Raw genomic sequence first — 23,565 nt, 5'->3', positions numbered from 1 at the left:
CCTCCAGGACCCAGCGCCTTCCATCTGACCCGCAGCCCTCGCCTCATCACTTGCCCCACGTCCTAAACCACTTCTGCTTGCGAGTCCCGGCGTGGACCAGTCCTCTCTCCTCCAGGGCCCAGGCCGAGCCGGCCTTAGGGTCTGCGGACCTTGTAGCAGGCTCTGCCCAGCCCCCACCCTCCTCGTCCTTCTCCACGTACAAGCAAGCAGGCCTCTTCCATGTTAAAGCCTGCCAAAGCCATTCCTGGATGCTCCATCCCTTGAATACCCGCGTCCGCCTCTTTCCTCTAGCGTCACTGCTAATTCTTCAGCAGAGTTGTCCTCATCCCACCTCTAAACTTCCACACCTCCTTCTCACCTCCTTGTTTCTGCTCCAGCTGGGAGATCAGTCTCCTGAGAGTCACCAGTGAGGCCCAGCCCCTCTTCAGTTCTTCAGACAGAAGGCTGTTGGCACCTGGACCTGCCCTTGGCTGTTCTAGCCTCGAGGTCTTCCCTGCCCGGGCTTCCGCGTCCAGCAGCCTGCTTCTTCTGTGGCCTTTTCTCCTCTGCAGCTCCCTTAGGCGCTAGTGTCTCTGGGCTGGGCCTCCTCACTCGCTCCGAGAGATCTCCTCCGTGTTCATGGAAACCACCGCCTCAGGCAGCAGAGTTTATGAAGCCTGTTTGTCCAGCACCGCCTCTCCAGAGCCCCTTACCTTTTCTTTCCTTCACTTAAGCAAGATTGGTAAGTGCTTTGGAACCTGACTCTGTCACTAAGTATGACCACAGGCACCTAAAACTATATGAAGTCTCAGTATTCTTATCCGTCAAAGGGAATAATAATAACCCCTATTTTAGAAGGCTTTTGTGAAGATTGAATGAGATGACGTGTGTGAAGTGTGTTACCTAGCACCAGCACATAGTAGGTGCTTGATACATTTTAGCTTTCATTATGATTTACTGAGGACCCTCTGTTTCCCAGGCCTGCACCCAATGTGGGGAAGACCGCCATGAGCAGATCAGCTAAAATAGTCAACGAGTATGCTCTGGAACCTACAAAGTCCACCTGTGTTGGGCATGTTACCAAAGGGCCCTGGGCTTTGAAAGGGGCTCCTGGAGCTGAGTTTAGGAGAAAGGGCTCCAGAGAACTTAATTGCTCTGCTGGACTGAGTGAGGAGGAATTTGGAGTTTGCAGGAAGCAAGATGAGAGGAGGAGGAGGTGAGAGGGATGATGGGCATTGCCCGGGGGAGTGCTATAATAGGTGTACACGACTTCTAAGGAATGGGACGTCCAAAGTTGTTGGTCTTATGTTGTTCATTTCTTCCTCTCTTTGTGAGGCAAAGACACAAAGGGCTGGTGTGAATAAATTTTCTTTTTTTGTGTGGAAATTATAGACAGGAGATGAGCGTCACGCTTGGACAGCACACATTAGTGGCTTAATTGTCTGTTGCAGCATAGCAAATCACCTAAAAACTTAGCGGCTTAAAACAATTTCTTGGATCGCGAATGCAGGAATGGCTCTGCTGGTTGGCTCTCGCTCGAAGTCTGTTAGGAGGTTGCAGGCAGATGGTGCCTGGGGTAGTGTCATCTAGAAGGCTTCCTCACTCGCGTGTCTGGTGTCTGTAGTAGGAAGCCTCCAATAGCGGGGGCTGGACCAGCTGGAATTTCTTGGGCAGCTCTCTCCTTTCTGTCTTTGCGTGCTTTCCATGGGGTCTCTCCAGCATGGCGACTTCAAGGTAACTGAACTTTTTACGTAGCAGCTCAGAGGTAGGGAGAACACCAGACTGAAGCAGAATTGCCTTTTAGGACCTAGCCTCAGAAGTCACACAGCATCAATGTCACCCCTTTTTTTGGTCCAGGCAATGACAAAGGTCTGCCCAGCTTCAACGGGAGGGAACAGAGACCCCACCTTTTGGTGGACAAGTTTCAATATCACATTTCAAGAAGAGCATAGGGGATGGGACATACATTGGTGCAGACATCTCTGGAAAAGAGATCTCAGCCTACTATACTTGGGCTTATAAACTGAACCAATTCAGGGGAAGCTGGAGCTGACCCACAAGGGAAGGCTTTAGACCCACAAGAAATGGGCTAGAGGTTCCAGCCAATTTCATATACCTTTTAAAGAGCAGGGAGACCCTGAATAAATGAAGAGTCACAGATCCACCTTCCTGGATAGTAAGACTCCACTGTGGCAAAGATGTCAAATTAATCTGTAAACTCCATGCAATTCCAATCAAAGTCAGAGCACAGTCTTTATGAAACTTGACAAACTGATTCTACAGAGATTCTAGAAGAGACATGGCATGAAAATAGCCAAGAAAATTTGAAAAAAATAAATGAGAAAGGTCCTTCTCTATCAGAGATCAAAACATAATATAAAGCAATTTATTCAAACTTGCTTTAATTCAAAATTATCTGCCTAGGAAGAGATAAAAGGAGAGAGAGCGAGAGAGACAAGAAACACACACACACATTTATTACATATATTTAATCTGTGATAAAGGTCTATATATTTAGTTTATGATAAAGGCTAAATTGAAGATCAGTGAGGAAAGGGTAGCTTAGTCAATGAATATTGAGGCAGTTGGATATATATTCAGAAAAAATTCAAGTTAGATTTCTACATCACCATATAAAAAATATATTCCTGGACAAATGAATTAAGGACTTAAATATAAAAATAGCAAACTATGAAAACCTAAAGGGAAATTTTTTGTAGTTTTGTGGTAAGGAAAACTTTCCTGAGCAATACACGAAACCATGAAGAGATGTTTAAATTTGACTTCATAACAGTTTTCAAATGCCTGTATAATAAAAACATGGAGATAAAATTAAAAGACAGAAAGGAAATATTCACACTACACATCACCAGACAAGGAATTAATATGGATAACATACAAAGAGCTCTTACAAATCAATAAGGCAAGCTTTATCAAACAGTTCAAGGATTTTCTAATTTGAAACTTCTACAAGCTTTATAGAGAGAAAAAATAAAGAACACTCTCAAACTCATTTATGGGGCTAATATAGCTTTGATATCCAAACCAGTGGTGGGCAATAAGAGAGAGGAATATTACAAGCCAATCTGTCTTATGAACACAGATGGAAAAATCCTATTTAAAATATTAGGAGATTGAATGTAGCAACCTATTAAAAGATACGTCATGACCAAGTTGGTTTTATACCAAGAAAGTAAGGATGGTCTAAAATTAGAAAATCTGTTAATGTAATTCACCACACTATTAAAGAAGAAAGTTTAAGATCATCTCAAAGATAAAAAAAAAAAAAAGAAGAAAGAAACCCAAATGTCTACTCTTGTCTTTCCGCCTACCATAGTAATTTTCTCTGTTAGAACAAGCCTGAAAATGGGGGCCCAAGAAGCCATGTCTTGGATCAGAAGGGAGCCCTGCCAGTCTCATCTTCTGGAAGAATGCACAGAGCCTGGAAGCATCCTTGTGGACTAGAGCGAAAGAATAGGAGGGAGAGAATTTGTCCCTTCTATTTCCTTTTCATCCAAATTAACTCAGGATTTCTTTTCTTTCTTTCAATACAATTTTAAGTTTTAGTTGTAGAGATATTTTATGTTTGAGCAGAAACTGAGTCTAATTCATCCTCTGTGCTCCCAAGCTGCAGATGTCCACAGATTTTTGAGTGAGCAAATGACCTATCGCTGAATCAACCCCAACACACATTGGATCCGTGGGCTGAGACTTCCCTCAGAACCTTCCCTGGCCAGGAAGCAGGGTCTCAGGGCTTAGTTTGGAGCGATGGACTAAATCCTCTTATCTCTGGCCAAACCCACCAGGCTCACATCCTGGTTTCCTCCGTTGTTTTTTAAAAACACTTAACCTCCCCGCTGCTCTGAGTTTCCCGGCTCCTCCCCCAGCATCTGAGTTCTCAGCCAGTCTCCCCTCCCAGCCTTTCCAGTGCTCTGGAACAGTGGTTCACTGATCAGCAAACTTTCTGCCTGTTCGCAGTTTCTCAGAACACATCCTCCGCCTCCAAGCCTGGACCGCCACATGATCCTCCCCTACAGCCCGCTTTCCTGCCCCCGTCTCAGATGGAGGCGCCACGTCCGTCAGGGGTCAGGGGTGGGACCAGTGTCCACATTGTTTCTTGAAGCATTTTTCCAGACATGAGCATGTAGAAACCCCTACTCCCTCAGCCACGTGCCCACCGGTTCTGTCTCCCCTCCTCTCTTTCCTGGGCCACTTTCCCTCGCTCGCTAATGACTCCGGCACCTGAGTCCTATCTTCCCATCCTCTCGGAGTGCTGCCATCATTTGGGACACTTCACCGCCTTCTTAAATGACCCATTCAACAGCCTGGATTCTGAGTTCCTTGAGAACTCATTTCCACCTAATTTCTAGTGACCGTCTCCTCACTTCCACTTCACTCATCTTCTCAAGGGGAGAAGACCTGAGACTTCGGTCTCATCCAGAAGTGCCTCATCTCTGAAATATTAAAATCAAACAACCCTCGGATCCCTGAGCCACCATGTAAGAAGTCTGGCCGCTCTGCTAGGGACACCACATGGAGAGAGAGGAGCCCAGGCTTCCAGCTGTCCACCAAGGCACCAGGCGCATGACTGAAGCCTTTTTTTTTTTTTTTTTTTTTTTAAGATTTTATTTTTTCCTTTTTCTCCCCAACGCCCCCCCGGTACATAGTTGTGTATTCTTCGTTGTGGGTTCTTCTAGTTGTGGCATGTGGGACGCTGCCCCAGCGTGGTCTGACGAGCAGAGCCATGTCCGCGCCCAGGATTCGAACCAACGAGCCCCTTGACTGAAGCCTTTTTGAACCTTCCAGACCGGCCTGATCACCAGCTAAATACCACCGAGGGGCTGAGGAAACGCCACATGGAGCAGAAGGATAGCTCAGCTAAGCTTTGCCTGGATTTCTGATCCACAAAATTGTGAGATATGTTTTTTAAAAGATTAGAACTTTTTTTTACTTTTAAAATAATCATACATTCACAGAAAATTTAAAAAATAGTACAGAGGGGCTGGCCCTGTGGCCGAGTGGTTAAGTTCGCGCGCTCCGCTGCAGGCGGCCCAGTGTTTCGTTGGTTCGAATCCTGGCGCGGACATGGCACTGCTCATCAAACCACGCTGAGGCAGCGTCCCACATGCCACAACTGGAAGGACCCACAACTAAGAATATACAACTATGTACCGGGGGGCTTTGGGGAGAAAAAGGAAAAAAATAAAATCTTATTAAAAAAAAATAGTACAGAAAGGTCCCGTGTACCCTTTATCCAATTAATCTCAATGATAACATCTTATGTAATCATAGGGCGATAACAAAACCTGGAAATCAACGGTACAATCCATAGGCCTTATTCAGATTTCACCAGTTTTACCCGCACTCATATGTGTGTGTGATGCAAGTGCATATAGTTCTAAGCAATTTTATCACAGGTACAGATTCCTGTAACCATCACCACAAACAAGATACGGAACTAGTCCATCACCAAAAAGATCCCTCATGCTACCTATTTATAGTGACACCCTTTTCTCTTCCTGCCCCCTTAAACCTTGGTAACCACCAGTCTGTTTCCATCTCTGTGATTTTGTCCATTTTGAGACTGTTATATAAATGGAATCATCTAGTATGTATCCTTTTGAGATTGGCTGTTTCCACTCAGCATAATTTCCTTGAGATCCGTCTAAGTTGTTGAGTGTGTCAATAGCTTCTTCCCTTTTTACTGCTCAGTAGTATTCCAGTCCATGGTATGGACGTACCACAGTTTGTTTAACCATTCATCCTCTGAAGAATATCTGAGCTGCTTCCAATTTTCAGCTGTTAAGAATAAAACTGTTACGAACATTCATGTACATGTTTTTGTGTGGACGTAAGTTTTAATTTCTCTGAAATAAATACCCAGAAGTGCAATTATTCAGTTGTACGGCAAGTGTATGTTAAGTTCTTTTTAACTGCCAAAATGTTTTCCAGAGTGGATGTACCACTTTATATATGTACCATCAATAATGTATGAGAAATCCAGTTTCTCCACAGCCTTGCCAGCATTTGAGGTTGTCACTATTTTTATTTCAGCTGTTTTGTTATTTCAGATGTGTGATAATATCTCGTCTTGTGGCTTTAGATTTGCATTTCCCTAATAGCTAATAATGAACATCTTCACAAGGGCTTATTTTCCATCTGTGTATCCCCTTTGTTAAAATGTCTGTTCATGTCTTTTACCTTTTTCTAATTGGCTTGTTTGGTTCTTTGCTGTTGAGTTCGAGGGTCTATTGCATATTCTAGATATGAGTCCAGTGTCAGATGTATACTTTGCAATATTTTCTCCCAGTCTGTAGCTTGACTTTTCATCCTCTTAAAATAGGCCCTTAGGCAGAGAAAAAGATTTTAATTTTGATGAAATACAATTTGTTGATTTTTTTCTCTTATGTATTGTGCTTTTAGTGTTGTATCCAAGAATTTGCTGAGCCTTAGGTCCAGAAGAGTTTCTATTTTCTCTTAAGAGTTTTATAGTTTTATGCTTTGCATTTTGAGCTAAGTTTTGTATAAAGTGTGAGGTTTAGGTCGAGGTTCTTCTTTTTTTTTTTCCTATGGATATCTAATTATCCTTCCTTCACTGAATGGCTTTTCTACCTTTTTGGGAAAAACGAGTTGGCTGTACCTGTGTCAGCCCATTTCTGGATTCTCATTTTATTCTGTTGCTCTAAGTGTGTTCATTCTTCTGCAAATACCACATTGTCTTAGTTACTATAGGAATTAAGATATAGTAATTAAATCTTAATATCAAGAAGAGTGATCTCTCTAACTTTATTCTTCTTTTCCAAATTGTTTTAGATGTTCTAGTTTCTTTGCCTTTCCATATAAATTTTAGAATAAACTTGTCTATATATAAAAAAAATCTTGTAATTTTTGATAGGAATTGCATTCAACCTATAGATCAATTTTGAGGGAACTGACATCTTTATTATGTTGGGTCTTCCAATCCATGGACATGGTACATCTCTCCATTTATTTAGATCTTCTTTGATTTCTTTTTTTTGTAGTTTTCATTTTGTAGTTTTCGGCATACAAGTCCTATACATATTTTGCTAGTTTTATTCCTAAATATATCATTTTTTGAGTAATAGTATCGGTATTTTAAATTTTAGTTTCCACATGTTCATTGCTAATATACAATAATAAAATTGATTTTTGTATTTGATCTTGTGTTTTTTTAATTTGATGTACTCACTTATTACTTCTAGGAGCTTTTTGGTAGATTCCTTTAGCTTTTCATGTTATTTGTAAGTAGACACACTTTTAGTTCTTCCTATCTAATATGTATACCTTTTCTTTTCTTTTCTTGCCTTATTGCACTGACTAGAACTCCCAGCTCTATGTTGAATAAAAGTGGTGAGAGTGGACATCTTTGCCTTGGTCCAAATTTTAGGGAGGAAACATTAAGTTTTTCACCTGTATAAATATGATATTAGGCGTAGGTTTGGGTTTTTTAAAAATAAGTATCCTTAATCAAGTTGAGGAAAGTCCCTTTTATTCCTAGTTTGCTAAGAGTTTTTTTTCTTGCAGAAGATTTGCCCTGAGCTAACATCTGTGCCAGTCGTCCTCTATTTTTCAGTATGTGGGCTGCCAGCACAGCATGGCTGCTAACAGAGCGGTGTGGGTCTGCACCTGGGAACCAAACCCAGGCTGCTAAAGTGGAGCACACTGAACTTAACCACTAGGCCACTGAGGCTGGCCCAAGTTTTTTCTTTTAAATCATGAACAGATATTAAATTTTGTCAAATTTGTTTTTGAATCAGCCAATATGATCACATGGATTTCTTTGTTAGCCTGTTAACATGGTGGATTACATTGATTGATTTTTTTAAGTAGTGAATCAGCCTTACATCTCTGGAATAAACCTCTCTTGGTTGTGGTTTAATTTTTTTTATGTATCACTTGAAATCTTTTTATATATTCTGGATATCTTCCTAATTTTTTGTTGCAGATTTTTGTGTCTATGTTTATGTTTATGATATTGGTCTGTAGTTTTCTTTTTTTGTTAGCGTTTTTGTATGCCATAGTATCAGGGTAAGAATGGCCTCTTAAAATGAGTTGGGAAGTGTTTACTCCTCCTTTATTTTCTGAGAGTTTGTGTAGGATTGGCATTATTTATTCCTTAAATCTTTGATAGAATTTACCAGTAAGTCCATCTAGGCTTGAGGTTTTCCTTGTGGGAATATTTTAAGTTATAAATTCAGGGGCCGGCCCAGTGACGCAGCAGTTAAGTTTGCTTATAAATTCAATTTTAAACATAGATATAAGGATCCATATTTTCTATTTCTTCTTGAGTAAGTTTTGGTAATTTGTGTCTTTCAAAGAAGCATTCTATTTTTGTGTAGTTTTTTTTTTTTGAGGAAGATTAGCCCTGAGCTAACTGCTGCCAATCCCCCTTTTTTTGCTGAGGAAGACTGGCCCTGAGCTAACATCCATGCCCATCTTCCTCTACTTTATATGTGGGATGCCTGCCACAGCATGGCTTGCCAAGTGGTGCTGTGTCTGCACCCGGGATCCACACCGGCGAACCCTGGGCCACAAAGCAGAACATGTGCACTTAACGGCTGCGCCACCAGGCCGGCTCCTTGTGTAGATTTAAATTTATTGCCTGATGAACTTTTGTGTGTGTGTGTATGGGAAAGATTGGCTCTGAGCTAACATCTGTTGCCAATCTTCCTCTTTTTTTTTTTTTTTAATATTTTACTTTTTACTTTTTCTCCCAAAGCCCCCCGGTACATAGTTGTGTATTTTTAGTTGTGGGCCCTTCTAGTTGTGCCATGTGGGACACCACCTCAGCATGGCTTGATGAGCGGTGCCATGTCCACGCCCAGGATTCAAACTGGCAAAACCCTGGGCCACTGAAGTGGAGTGCTTGAACTTAACCACTCGGCAACGGGGCTGGCCCCCAATCTTCCTCTTTTTGCTTGAGGAAGATTGGCCCTGAGCTAACATCTGTGCCAATCTGCCTCTCTTTTGTCTGTGGGATGCCACCACAGTGTGGCTTGATGAGCACTGTGTAGGTCCATGCTCAGGATCCAAACCTGAGAACCCTGGGCCGCCAAAGCAGAGCACATGAACTTAACCACTACACCACCTGGCTGACCCTTGAACTGTCTTATATTTCTCACGGAACAAGTCTGTTGAATTTTCTCAGGTTTTGGTTGTCTGAAAAGTCTTCATTTCACTTTAAGTTTCGAAGGATAGTTTTGCTGGGTATAGATTCCCTCCACCCCTAGCAGTTCTCTCAGCACTGTTGTCTTCTGGAATGCACAGTTTCAGATGGCAATCATGCAGTCATTCTTACCTTTGTTCTGTATGTTATGCGTCTTTTTCCTTTGGCTGCTTTTAAGCTTTTGTCTATCATTGGCCTTTAGCAGTTTGATTATGCTATGTGATGTCTGTATCATACATATGATGTGCGTTGGTGCAGTTTTCTTTGTGTTCATCCTGTGGTGGTTTCCTGGACTTTTGAGATCTATGATTTTATAGTTTCATCAAATTTGGAAAATATTTGGCCATTGTTTTTTCAAAAATGTTTTCTAAATAGCTCAGTGGTTACCAGGGGAAAGGGGGTGGAGGGTGGGCAAAGGGGGTGAAGGGGAGCACTTACGTGGTGACAGACAAGAAATAATGTACAACTGAAATTTCACAATGATGTGAACTATTATGAATGTCAATTTACAAATACATATATAAATTTTTTAAAAAATGTTTTCTAGCCATCCCTCGCTCTCTTCTCTTTCTTAGACTCCAATTACATGTGCTAGATCACTTGTTATCGTCCCATAGCTCATTGAGCCTCTTTATTTTTATTAAACTTTTAATTTTGGGATAATTGTAGATTCACATGTAGTTGTTAGAAATAATATAAACAGAGTCTGTGTATTCTTTTCCCAATTTCTCCCAATGCTAACATCTGGCAAAATTATACTATAACATCACAACCAGGATTTGATATACATATATCAATATATATATCAAATATATATATCAATATATATATCAAAAGGTACAAATATATATATTGTACCTTTTGACCACCTTCACTCATTTGCCCACCCCACCCCCCACCTCTGGCTACCACCAACCTGTTCTCTGTATCTATGAGTTCATTTTACTGTTTGTTTTTAGATTCCACATATAAGTGAGATCATATAGTATTTGTCTTTCTCTGTCTAACATATTTTACTTAGCATAATGTCCTCAAGGTCCACCCATGTTGTCACAAACAGCAAGATTCCATTCTTTTTTACAGCTGAATAATATTCCATTGTGTGTGTGTATCTGTCTATCTATCTATCTACCTACCTATATCACATGTTATCTGTTCATCCATTGATAGACACTTAGGTTGCTTCCATGTCTTAGCTATTGTAAATAATGCTGCAATGAACATGAAGGTGCACATACCTTTTTGAATTAGTGTTTTCATTTCATTTGAATGAATACCCAGAAGTGGAATGGCTGGATCATATGGTAGTTTTTAATTTTTTGAGGAACCTCTGTACCGTTTTCCATAGTGGCTGCACCAATTTACATTCCCACCAACAGTGCACAAGGGTTCCCTTTTCTCCACATCCTCTCCAACACCTGTTATTTCTTGTCTTTTTGGTAATAGCCATTCTAACAGGTGTGAGGTGATATCTCGTTGTGGTTTTGATTTGCATTTCCCTGATGATTAGTGATGTTGAGCACCTTTTCATGTACCTGTTGGCCATCTGTATATCTTCTTTGGAAAAATGTTTATTCAGATCCTCTGCCCATTAATTGGATTGTTTGTGGTTTTTTGCTATCGAGTTGCATGCTTCTTTATATATTTTGGATATTAACCTCTTATCAGATATATGATTTGCAAATATTTTCTCTCCTTTGGTAGGTTGCCTTTTCATTTTGTTGATTGTTTTCTTTGCTGTGTAGAAGTTTTTTAATTTGGTGTAGTTCCATTTGTTTATTTTTGCTTTTGTTGCCTTTGCTTTTGGTGTCAAATCCAAAAAGCCATTGCCAAGACCAATGTCAAGGAGATTACGACCTATGTTTTCTCCTAGGGGTTTTATAATTTCGGGTCTTATGTTCAAGTCTTTGATTCATTCTGAGTTAGTTTTTGTGTATGATGCAAGATAGTTGTCCAGTTTCATTCTTTGCATGTGCATCCCAGCACAATTTATGGAAAAGACTATCTTTTTCCCCTTGTATATTCTTAGCTCCTTTGTTATAAATTAATTGACCATATATGCATGGGTTTATTTTTGGGCTCTCTATTCTGTTCCATTGATCTATGCGTCTGTTTTTATACCAATACCATACTATTTTGATGACTATTACTTTGTAATATAGTTTGAAATCAGGGAGCATGATGTCTTCAGTTTTGTTTGTCTTTCTCAAAATTGCTTTGGCTATTCAGGGACTTTTGTGGTTCCTTATTTTAGGATTGTTCTATTTCTGTGAAAAATGTCATTGGAATTTTGATAGTGATTGCATTGAATCTGTAGATTGCTTTGGTTAGTGTGGCCGTTTTAACAATACTGATTCTTTCACTCCGTCAGCATGGAATATACTTCCATTTATTTGTGTCTTCTTCAATTTCTTTCATCAATGTCTTATAGTTTTCAGTGTACAAGTCTTTCTGCTCCTCGGTTAAATTTATTCCTAGGTATTTTATTCTTTTTGATACAATTGTAAATAAGATTGTTTTCTTAATTTCCCTTTCTGATAGTTCATTATCAGTGTATAGAAATGCAACATATTTTTGTATATTGATTTTGTGTTCTGCAACTTTACTGAACTCGTTTATTAGTTCTAACAGTTTTTGGCGGAGTCTTTAGGGTTTTCTATAGATGCTATCATGTCATCTGCAAATAGCGACAGTATTACTTCTTCTTCTCCTCCTTTTTTTTTGTTGAGGAAGATTGGTCCTGAGCTAACACCTGAGCCCATCTTCCTCTACTTTATATGTGGGATACCTGCCACAGCATGGCTTGATGAACGGTGCTAGTTCTGTGCCTGGGATCTGAACTGGTGAACTCCAGGCTGCTGAAGCAGAGCGTGCAAACTTAATCGCTACACCACAGGGCTGGCCCCCCGTGTTACTTCTTCTTTTCTGATTTGGATGCATTTTGCTTCTTTTTCTTGCCTAATCATTCTGGCTAGGACTTCCAGTACTATGTTGAGCAAAAATGGTGAGAGTGGGCATCCTTGTCTTCTTGATCTTACAGAAAAAGCTTTCAGCTTTTCACTCTTGAGTGTGATGTTAGCTGTGGGCTTTCCTGTAGACTCTGAAACATATTGTTCATAGTTATTTTAAAATCCTTGACTGCTAATTCCCATATCTGTGTTGTCTTTGGCTCTGTTCCTATGGACTTATTTTTCGATTTGACTATGGATAAGAGTTTCCTTGTTTGTTTGTTTTCCACATTAATTTTAAAATATTAATTTTTACTGTACACTGAACATGAATGATGTCTTATAGAGACTCTGAATTCTGTTATATTCCTCTGAAGGGTGTCAAATGTTTTTTCCAGCCAGCAGTTAGATTACTGGTGGATGGTCTTGAACTTGTGGGCGCTTACTCTTTGTTAGGATAAGTCTACTTTTGGTTTTGCTCCTAGTCTTAGTTCCAGGGCCTATGTCTTAGTTTTCGGGTATAGGGTTTTCTCGTAATGTGTGACTCTTTTAGGATTTTAGTGGAATGTCCTAGGTGTCTCCCAAGCACTTCTAACTTGGCAGAATTTAAACTCTAAGCTGTCTTCCTTGCAGTGAGCAGCAGCTAAAATCTTTGTTCAGTTCTTTTGTCCTTCCAGCTCTTGGTTTCCCATGAGTCACTTGGAGTCCTGTTTGTGCATGTGCAATTCAGAGGTTAGCCAAGGATTTGAGGGGAGTTTATGTGCAGATTTTTGGCGATCCTTCCTTATGGCTCTTTTGTTTCTGGGGCCTTTGCCTCAATTTTCAGCCACTATAGCAGTCCTGACTCTGTCCTCTGATTCATCAGACCAATAGGATTCTGGACTTCTGCTTGGACTTTTGCTTCCCTGTGCTGTGAAGACTGAGGAGTACTCTTGGAGGAAAACTGATATGAGTGTGAATCCTATCCAGTGTGGTTCCCTTATTTTTATTTTTTGAGGAATTTTAGCCCTGAGCTGACATCTGCCACTGATTCTCTTTTTGCTGAGGAAGATTGGCCCTGAGCTAACATCTATGCCCATCTTCCACTATTTTATATGCAGGACGCCTGCCACAGCGTGGCTTGCTAAGCCATGCTAGGTCTGCACCTGGGATCTGAACTGGTGAACCCTGGGCCACTGAAGCTGAATGTGCAAACTTAACTGCTGTGCCACTGGGCCGGCCCCATGGTTCCCTTATTTTAAATGCTGAATCTTCCTGCAGTTTATGCCTGCTTTTGGTCTCTTTCCTGTGCCTTAATTTGGCTTTTTGGTAAAATACTTTGACAATTTACTCTGCCATTACCAGGACTGGAACTCAGCCTAATTTAGGAATTTAACAACTGTTTAGTGAACACCTGCTTTGTACTAGGTATGTATGACTTTGAGCAAGATAGACACAGTTCCTGCCTTCACAGAGCTCACACTGGGGCGTGGGGGTTCAGATAAGAAAGAAGTATGCTGAGGGCTATATTAGGGGAAATTGGAGGATTATGGAGACCTAGGGTTTATTGATATCTACTCTCTACTAAGCGTTTTGCTAGAGATCCTATTTGCAGCCAGCCCCTGCCTCAGAGGTCCTCAGCTCAACTAAAAAACCTCCTGGAGCTTCTTTCATTCCTCTCTTCTTCCTTTCCTTCCTTTCTCTCTTCCTCCCTCATTTCCTTCCTTCCTTCTTCTCTTCTTTCTTTCTAAAATATTTCCTGAACACTTTCTCTTTATCCAGGCACTGTTCCGTCTGCTATAGAGGGTGTGGTTGTCCTCAGCTGGTCCTTAAAGACTCCGCCTCCAGAAAGTCTTTCCAGACTCTACAAGCTGGGTTAACCCAGAGAACATGACAGAAATACATTTTTAAATTTTTCATTCTGCTAATATTTCCTGAGGACCTACCATGTGTGAGGCCTCATAGTAGGAAGAAGTGTGAGGAAATAATTAAATGACATAATCATAAGAAGGGTAACTAGGAACTACCATTTATTAATAATAACACATTTATATGTTTATATTGTTATGATTATTATATTGTTGTAATAAGACATCGAACACTTGCTATATGACAGAGATTTACTTGTGTGTTATGTGCATTTCGTCAAGTCCTCACAAACACTCAGTGAGGTAGGTCCGGTGATTATCCCCATTTTATACACAAGAAGACTGAGATACAGGAATGAAATGATTTTCCCAAGGATGCTCACTGTATCGCCACGGTTTCTGGGTCATAGTAGGTACCAGTAATGCACATTTCCTTCTTTTTTCACTAAGATCACCGCCTAAGGATATGCAGTTTGGGCTCTGCGCGAGGACGGATGACAGAGCGGGGAGTAGGGCCGAAACCCGGCCCCGGCCACAGGCTTTTGTTTTGCTGGTCCTAGGCCTTCTTAGAGAAGAATTCTTAGAGTTTTCCATTCGGCTTGAGGCCTGGGCGCCTCCTGTTTATAATCCTCAGACCTCTAATCTCTAGCCTTCCAATCTCCTGATGCCTTCTCCTCGACTCTGATAGGAAGGACGGGTGGGCAAGGAGGGCAGAAGAAACGCCAGGCCCACCGGTTCCTCCTTCACGGCCCATCTCCCGGTCTGCAGTAAATCGGGCTATCTGGTGCTCTGTCGCCACCTAGTGGTACTCTGCCGCAGCACAACATGCTGACAGGTTGAACGAAAGCCCTTTTCTCAGGGAGCCCTAAGCGGGATGAGATGGGGAGAGAAGATAAAGCACTGGGGGAACTCAACGAGAGAGATCATGGCTTCTGGGGAATCCGAGTTTAGAATTTGTATTCAGCTGGACTTGGATCCTGATTCTACCACATACCGATTGTGTGACCTCGGGAAAGTCACTTCACCTCTGTGAGCATGCCTCTTGATGTCCACGAAGTACTTAACACGGTGCCCAGTAAGCTTTGGATATTTGTTTTAGGTAGAAGGAGCTTTGTGAGCAAAGGCAGGGAACAGGGCAAACAGAACACAGAGTAGGTGACATGATTCCTCCTCCTTGCCGGGGAGAGGGTCAGTCCCAAGGAGCAAGGCGGGGGTTGGGGAGTCTCTCAACCACAGCATAGTGGGGGGAGCCGGGACCCCCTGGAGCCAGATGCCCGTTCTAGGCTGAGCCCCAGCCTAAGCAGCCTTGCTCACCTGGACTCTGGCTGCCCTCAGATGCCTGGGCAGGAATGCAACCACTATGCTTCTTAAGCTAGGGCAGAGCTCCTCTGAACTGCCCAATTCTGATCCTGGTTCCGTCTGACCCCCTATTTGTTCCATCTGATTCTTTCCCAGTTCTGGTGCAACATTGATAAGCTACAGTCTGGCTTCCATGAGCTATATTCTCCTCCTACCTCTCTATCTGTTCCTTCTCAGGCTGCTTTGTGGGTTTCTTTTCTCTGCACACCCTTACTTAACAAAGGGTCCTGTCCTGTCCTTCTCTTCTTACTGCCCCTATTCTTCCTGGGCCATCTAACCCACTCCAATGACTTTGACAATCACCCATATCTTTTCCCCAGAGTCTCAGACCCGCTGATCCAACTGCCTGTTGGATGTTCCACGGGCACCACCAACTTGATATGTCCAAAATGAAGTGATATGCTTGTCCCCAAACCTGCTCTTCTTCCTGTGTGGCCTACACAACCAGTGGGTCCACCCTCTGCCCTATTGATTAAGCCAAAAATATGTGTCTCAGCCTTGCCTCCTCCCTCCTTCCTCCCCCAGAAGTATTATCACCGTGTTCCAGTCACTATGCCTCGTGTATGCTTATCTAATCCATCCTCCTCTCTCCATCCCTGTGGCAACTCTGGACACCATCCTCTTTTGTTCGGATTGTTACAACCGCCTCTGAATTTGGCTCTTTGCCCCGGTTTTGCCCCTTGTTAGCTTCTGGTGTTCCCTCCTGGAGGCTCCAGGGGAGAGTCCGTTTCCTAGCCTTTCCCACCTTCCAGAGGCTTCCAGCGTTCCTTTGTTCATGACCCCCTTCCTCCATCTCCAAAGCCAGAAAAGTTACATTTCTCTGACGGTTCCTCCACGGTCAGATCTGCCTCTGTTTCTCTCTTCTGTTTCCTCTTCCACTCTAAGGACTCTTGTGATTGCATTGGACCCACTCGGATAAACCAGGATGATCTCTCCATCTCAAGATCCTTAACTCAATTATATCCACAAAAGCCCTCTTTCCGTGTAATGTAACAGATGCATAGGTTCTGGGATTAGGACGGGGCCGTCTTTGGAGGGCTGTTATTCTGCCTCCCACAGTCTTCTCTCTGCCCCCCAAATAGCCGTGTCTGGATATCTTCCTACATGCAAACACATTCACCTCGTTCCAAAAGTCCCAGCCCATTAAAGCATCAACTCAAAGTCCAAAATCTCATCTAAATATTGGATGAGACTCGGTATAATCTATCCTGGGGTGAAGTTCCTCTCCATCTGTGGACCTGTGAAACTAGAAAACAAGTTCTCTGCTCCCAAAATAGAATAGAGGGACCAGCGTAGGCTAACAGTCTTAGACATTCTCGTGCAAAAAGAGGAAAAATGGAAGAAAGACAGGACTCACCAGTCCCAAGTAATTTCAAAATTAAATTGGACAAACTCCGTTAGGTTTCAAGGGCCTAGAATAATAATTCTCTGCGGCTCAAGGGTTGGCCCTACGAGCCCACAGCTCTGTCTTCTGAGTCATTTTTCCTTTTTCATGAAAGATACCACCTGTTTTCAGCTGGGTAGTTTTACCAACCTGTTTCCTGCCTGAAGAATTTGGGGGGATCCTACATCCTTCTTTTGTTTCTTACTCTCTCTGTCCCTTTCAGTCCAAGTTCCACTGTTCTTCCTGGTGTAAAATTCTCAAGAACCTTGTGGTTCTCTCATGTATGTCCCAGGGACTCGCTCCATTAGGCAAGAGGCTCCTACACACATCTTCCCTAGAGAGTTCCATTTCTATTTTTGACTTTTGGTCGAGGTAGCTGAGGGGATCTATGAGTCACACAGTCAATTTCTCCTGAAAGCCTTTTATGTGACTGACTACTCCAACCTTTTGATTTTTCAGAGATGTTAGCAAAAGGTTGTCCAGCGCCACCTTCAGCTCTTTCTCTGAGGCACGCTTTCCTGAGTGACTCTCTTCATTTTAAGCCATTTGTGTCTAGGGAGGCTGAGCACTCCCCAAACCATCAAGTCCTAGCTCCTTTTTGTTTGACAGTTCTGCTCTCAATTTATTTATTTCCCCCTCTCATTTTACCGTAAGCAGCAAGAAGCAACCAGGCCACACCCTTCAACACTTTGCTTGGAAATCTCCTCAGCTAAATGACCATGGTCATTGTTCGTAAGTTCTGCTGTCCACATAACCTCAGGGCACACAATTTCTAAGCTTTTTGCCACATGTAACAAGGATCTCTTTCCTCCAGTTTTCAATAACGTGTTCCTCACCCCCTTCTGAGCCCTCGCAGGCAGCGCCTTAAACATCTGTATTTCTACTAAGTCAGTTCATGATGACTTCGGTACTCTCTAAGTTGGTTTACGTTTTCTCTACCATGCTCCTCACTTCTTTCTGAGTCCTCACCAGCAGGGTCGTTAACATCCATATTGCTACTAACAGTTTGTTCAAGATAGTCTGGGCTTTCCATCACGCTCTTCAGAATTTTTCCTGCCTCTTCTCACTGTCCAATTCAGAAGCCACTTCCACCTGTGGGTATTTGCTACGGCAGTACCAAGATCTGTATTCGTTTTTCTAGTGTTGCTGTAATGCATGACTGCAAATTTAGTGGCTTAAAACAATACAAATTCGTTATCTTCGAGTTCTGTAGGTCAGAAGTCTGACACTGGGCTAAAATCGCCATGTGAACAGGGCTGCATTCCTTCCCAAAGAATCTAGAGGAGAGTCTGTTTCCTTTGCCTTTCTACCTTTCCACATTCCTTGGCTTATGGCTCCTTCTTCCATTTTCAAAGCGAGCAGTGAGGCATCTTTCTGACCATTTTTCCATAGCACAATCTCCTCTACCTCTCTTCTGCCCCCACTCCTCCATTTTTAAGGATGCTTGTGATTGCATTGAGCCTGTCCGGAAAATCTAGGATAATCTCCTCATCCCAGGAGCCTTAATCTAATCATGCCTGCAGAATCCCTTTTGCCATGTCGTGTAACATATTCCCAGGATCTAGAGATTAGGCTGTGGACGTCCTTGGGGGGCTATTATTCTGCCCACCACACCCCTCCAAATTTTAGCCAGTGTGGTCTCTCCAAACAAACTCAGTCTCGTTAGTCCCCTGCTTAAAACTCTTAAATGAGTTTTGCCTTGAGGGCATTATGCTAGGTGAAATAAGTCAGAGAGAGAAAGAGAAATACCATATGATCTCACTTACACGTGAAATCTGAAAAAAAAAAACCAAGCTCATAGATACAGAGAACAGATTGGTCATTGCCAGAGGTGGGGGTCAGGGTGGGCAAAATGGATGATGGGGCATCAAAAGGCACAAAGTTCCAATTATAAAATAAATAAGTCACGGGGATGTAATGTACAACATGGTGACTATAGCTAATACTACTGTTTGTGTATTTGAAAGTTGCTAAGACAGTACATTTTAAAAGTCCTCATCACAAGAAAAAAATTTTTTTTTTTTTTTTAAAGATTTTATTATTTCCTTTTCTCCCCAAAGCCCCCCGGTACATAGTTGTATATTCTTCGTTGTGGGTTCTTCTAGTTGTGGCATGTGGGACACTGCCTCAGCGTGGTCTGATGACCAGTGCCATGTCCACACCCAGGATTCGAACCAACGAAACACTGGGCCGCCTGCAGCGGAGCGCGCGAACTTAACCACTCGGCCACGGGGCCAGCCCCAAGGAAAAAATTTTTTGTAACTATGTAAGGTGAGGGATGTTAACTAGACTTACTGTGATGATCATTTTGTGATGTATACAAATATAAAATCATTAGGTTGTACATCTGAAACTACTATAATATTGTATATCAATTACACCTAAAAAGTCCCTCTTAAATGGCTCCCCGTGGGCTTCAGGATACAGACCAAAGTGCTGCCACGGCTGTCGTAAAGCAGCTTTAGTGACCCAGCGGTTCTCACCTGTTGGACCCTCTCTCACCCTTCCCCTCTGTCCTGCCTCAGGCACCTGCGCCGCCGCCATATTGAACTGATTTCAGCTCAGTTTCCATGATGCCATCAAGGTCATTGTTCACTGAGTTCACTTTTAATTGTTCTTTGGGTCTAGCTCAGGCGTCATCCTCTTCCGGAAGGCTTCCCTGGGTTATGTGTCCCCCTCCCACAAGCTCCAGCGCTTTCCCCAAGTCAGGGTGTATCATATGGCATTGGAATGACCCAGGGACTTTTCGGTCTCCTCTACTGCACGGGGGCAGGAACTGTGTCTGCCTCATTGCTGTGTCCTCAGTACCCAGCAAGGGTCCACTATGAAACAGGCTCTTCATGAGTGTTTGCTTTGAGAAATAATGGACACGATTCCTTCCAGCTCACGCGTTCTGCTCTGTGAACTCTCACTGCAGGATTTGCTGGAGGATTTTGGCAGAGGTGTCCGAGGCAGCCGTCATGCTGGTGGCAGTGATTCTGAGCCGGGAATGGCAGTCGCAGAGGGAGAGCGCCGAGCAGCCAGCCTGTTGCCTTACTCATTTCTGTGGTGAGTTCAGCTGATTTCCAGCTCAGAAGGTAACACTTGGAGCCACAGCTATCACACCCCAGGTTAGTCAAGGAGGAGTCGCCTTTCCATCAGTGGTTAACTCAACTCAAAAGGTTAACATTTATTTGCTTTTATTTTTTATTGTTGTTTGCAAAAAACAAAATAGTAAATAGCATCCAGACTCCCACCTCTTAAAACTGCTTTCTTTCTCTCTCAATCTTTCTTTCCACACACACACACACAAAACACAGTTTATTTATTTATTTATTTATTTTAAGAGTTTAAAAATTTCTTTCCTTTTTCTCCCCGAAGCCCCCTGGTACATAGTTGTATATTCTTAGTTGTGGGTCCTTCTAGTTGTGGCATGTGGGATGCTGCCTCAGCGTGGTTTGATGAGCAGTGCCATGTCCGCGCCTAGGATTCGAACTGACGAAACACTGGGCCACCTGCAGCAGAGCGAGCGAACTTAATCACTCGGCCACGGGGCCAGCCCCCACACAAAGCACAATTTATGTTTCTTCAACATATCAACATATCATGGATTTCTCTCCTGATCAGGACATAAAGGCTTCCTTTCTTCTTTTTTAATCCTTGCATCTATTGTGTATAACAACATAATGTTAAAACCATAGCCCACTAATGAAAGACATTGATATTGCTTCCAATTTTTCACAGTTATCAGTAGGTGTTCTCCAATCTGAACCTTAGCAGCAATCCTTCCCCAACCAAATTCAAGTTTCTTTTCCTTCTTTCTTTCTTTCTTTTTGCTGAGGAAGATTTGCTCTGAGCTAACATCTGTCGCCAATCTTCCTTTTTTTTTTGCTTGAGGAAGATTAGTTCTGAGCTAACACCTGTGCCGATCTTTCTCTACTTTATAAGTGGGTTGCCACCACAGCATGACTGACGAGTGGTGTAGGTCCCTGCCCAAGATCTGAACATGCAAACCCAGGCCGCCAAAGCAGAGTGTGCCAAACTGAACCACTAGGCCACAGGGCCAACCTCTCAAGTTTCTTTTTGCTCAGCTTCTTTCCTCACCCTGCTGCTATCTTGCCTTCTACGCAAAGTTCTGTCCTTTCCCAGGCTTTGCGATTCTGAGTCAGGAACAGGTAGAGAGATCTGACAGAAGGGGCAGAAGGAAACAGGGAGGGGAACAGGAGGTTGGAAGCTTGAGTTTGGAGGTTTGACCGGGACTTCAGAAGCCTGGAGAGTAAGAGAAGTGCTCCTGCAGCTTATGAAATGCTGCAGCTTCCCTTCAATGCCTGTTGAGAGATGCAAGATTGGCGGTCCTTTCTACTGGCTCTTAATTTTGATTGCTGAGCATCTTCGAATGTGACTCCACATAGAGACTGGGCTGCTTGGAGTCCTGGGGTGTGTTAGGGTTACACAACAATGCTAGAGTGAACATCACTGAATATGCATCTTTACGTGCTTCTGCTATTCATTCTGTAGGATTCACCCCCAGAAGAGGAGTCACTTGGTCCTGTAGTATGTGCATTTCAACCCCACTCCAAAAATGTATCAAACCACTTTCCAAAAAGTTTGCAACCAATTTATACTCCCACCACAGTGTATGAGCCTGGCCACTTTTCTACACCCTGGCCAGCACCAGATCTTATCTATCTTTCATGTGTTTGCTATCGTGATAAGAAAAACCTGGTAACAGCCAAGTAATTTCTTTTCCTTTTGTTATTAGGGAGGTCGTGCAAAACATCTTGATGACATCATTTTGATCTAGTTGACATTTTCACTCTGTGTTTATGAATATAAATGTTTTCATCAGAATCATACCAAGTGTTTTACAGACCTAATGCTTCCAACACCCCTAGGGTTCCCGTGAGTTACCCAGAGCTGCTCCATAAGTGGCAGAAGTAGGTTTAGAAATCAGCAATCTTGAATTCCAGTTCCGTACTATTTCTACTAGGTCGTGCTGGCCCGCCATGGCAGGAAGCAGCTGGGTGAGAACAGAAAGGCCCGGGTTCACCTGGGCCTATTTCAGTCTTCTTTTTTAGGTTCCGAGTTTCTTATTAAACGTCTCTGAAAGAACCAGTCATGTCACCATTCTTCTGCATGCCTTTCTTGATTCATTCTATAAAATGTTTTTGAGTGCTCAGTACTGAGGCTACGTTTTTTTAAAATTAATTAATTAATTAATTATTTTCTCCCCAAACCCCCCAGTACATCGTTGTATATTCTTTGTTGTGGGTCCTTCTAGTTGTGGCATGTGGGACGCTGCCTCAGCGTGGTTTGATGAGCGGTGCCGTGTCTACACCCAGGATCCGAACCAACGAAACACTGGGCCGCCTGCAGCAGAGCGCGCGAACTTTAACCGCTCGGCCACGGGGCCGGCCCCAGTACTGAGGCTACAATGAAAGTGGTGTTTAGGCTGCAACCTGTAGATGAGCAGAAACATGCCAGATGTTCCCTTGAGTCTTTTGGGCAGGCCATTAATTTGGTGTCCACTTAAGCTGATAGTCTTTATTTATTTGGCAGAGAGGATGAGTACTATATAAGAGAAGGTTGGAGAGGGAGTCTTGTTGGGGGAAACATTCTCCTTCCCTTCCATTATCCTATGCTTAGGATTCAGCTCTGGCCCTGAACTTGCAAAACAAAAGCTCTGCTATTGACTAGACTCACGCATCCTCTTTAGAAGTTAGTTGTGTTACCATCAGTGGTTTCTTGAGCAAGCCCTTGGTGGTTCAAACTCTCCATCCCCACCGAATAGTTAGACACAGTGTTCTTGAGAGGAGTTGTGTGTGTGTCTGTGTGTGTGTGTGTGTGTGTATAATATAACAAGTCTTTATTTTCCAGGGTTTTTTCTTATGATTTGGGATCTGGATCCATGTAGGAGCTAGCCAAGTGAAGGGGAGGGATAAAGTAGGAATGAGCATGTGGAGTAAGGCGTGGTCTTCCAGGTATGGGGAACGGCAAATGTAGGCCCAGAGGAGAGGAAAATCTTGACTCTTAGAAGAACTAAAACTGCCTCTGGCTGGAGGGGATGGGGCGGAAAGTCTGACGTCAGAGTTGTTTTTATATATTACGTTAGAAAAATAGCCTTCAAACTTGGTGTTTCTGTCGTATGTCATACTTTTTCAATCATTTTTATATCTGTTATATGTATGGCATCCACCAGAATATGCATTGAGGATCTAGAAGATGAGATCAACGCGGTTGGTCTCCCTGCCCCCACCCTGCGCCCCTCCGTAAATACACTACTTAACCAGTTTCTATGTTTGCAAAAGTATGAATAATGCTGTGAAGCAAGTTACTATATATAATTCTTCGTGGATTTCTTGGATTGTTTCCTTTGTATAGTGCTAGAATGGGAGCTCAAAGTCTGCTTTTGGGGGGCAAGTATTTAATATACTGCTGTTGGTTTTCAAAAAAGAAATCTGAACTAATTTAAATTTCCAACAACAGTAAATGAAAATGCATAGTTCCCTATATCCTCAACAACACTTCATGTTATAATGAAATTTCTTTTGCTGACCTAAGTTTTTAAAAATCTCATTTAAATATGCATTTCTTTTAATAAGGCTAAATAGTTTTCTTACGTTTATTAACCATTTATACTTTTTCTGTGAATTGTCAGATAACTCTTTGTCCATTTTTCTACTGGAGGGTGTTTTTATTGATTTGTAGTATACACTATATTTGTAGCGTAGTGTTAGGATATTAACATTTTGTCAATTTTGTGGTACATATTTTTCCAGCTTGTTGCTTGCTTTTAAATATAATTTATGATTTTTTTTAAGATATAGATTTAAATTTTTGTGCATGTGAATTCTTCTCTGGTTTTTGTATTTAGAAATTTCT

General features: G+C 42.4%; 1 protein-coding gene across 4 annotated transcripts in view; it reads left to right on the top strand.

Annotated features, from left to right (window-relative positions):
• Positions 1–23,565, top strand: part of SMAP2 (small ArfGAP2) — a 79,862-nt gene that overhangs the window by 772 nt on the left and 55,525 nt on the right. The window contains exons 2-4 of one of the 4 annotated variants that reach the window (XM_070610168.1): positions 552–721; positions 19,230–19,288; positions 19,622–19,752. In XM_070610168.1, the coding sequence (XP_070466269.1) occupies positions 19,275–19,288; positions 19,622–19,752 (145 nt within the window). In that variant the 5' untranslated portion in view covers positions 552–721; positions 19,230–19,274. Of the gene's footprint in view, positions 1–377; positions 722–19,229; positions 19,289–19,621; positions 19,753–23,565 lie in introns of all 4 variants that reach the window. The other 3 variants (XM_070610167.1, XM_070610169.1, XM_070610170.1) reach the window with 3 other exon arrangements.

Source organism: Equus przewalskii, chromosome 2 (genome assembly GCF_037783145.1).
Source record: "Equus przewalskii isolate Varuska chromosome 2, EquPr2, whole genome shotgun sequence".
Lineage (NCBI taxonomy): Eukaryota > Metazoa > Chordata > Mammalia > Perissodactyla > Equidae > Equus > Equus przewalskii.
This window is presented reverse-complemented; position numbering and strand designations above follow the sequence as displayed.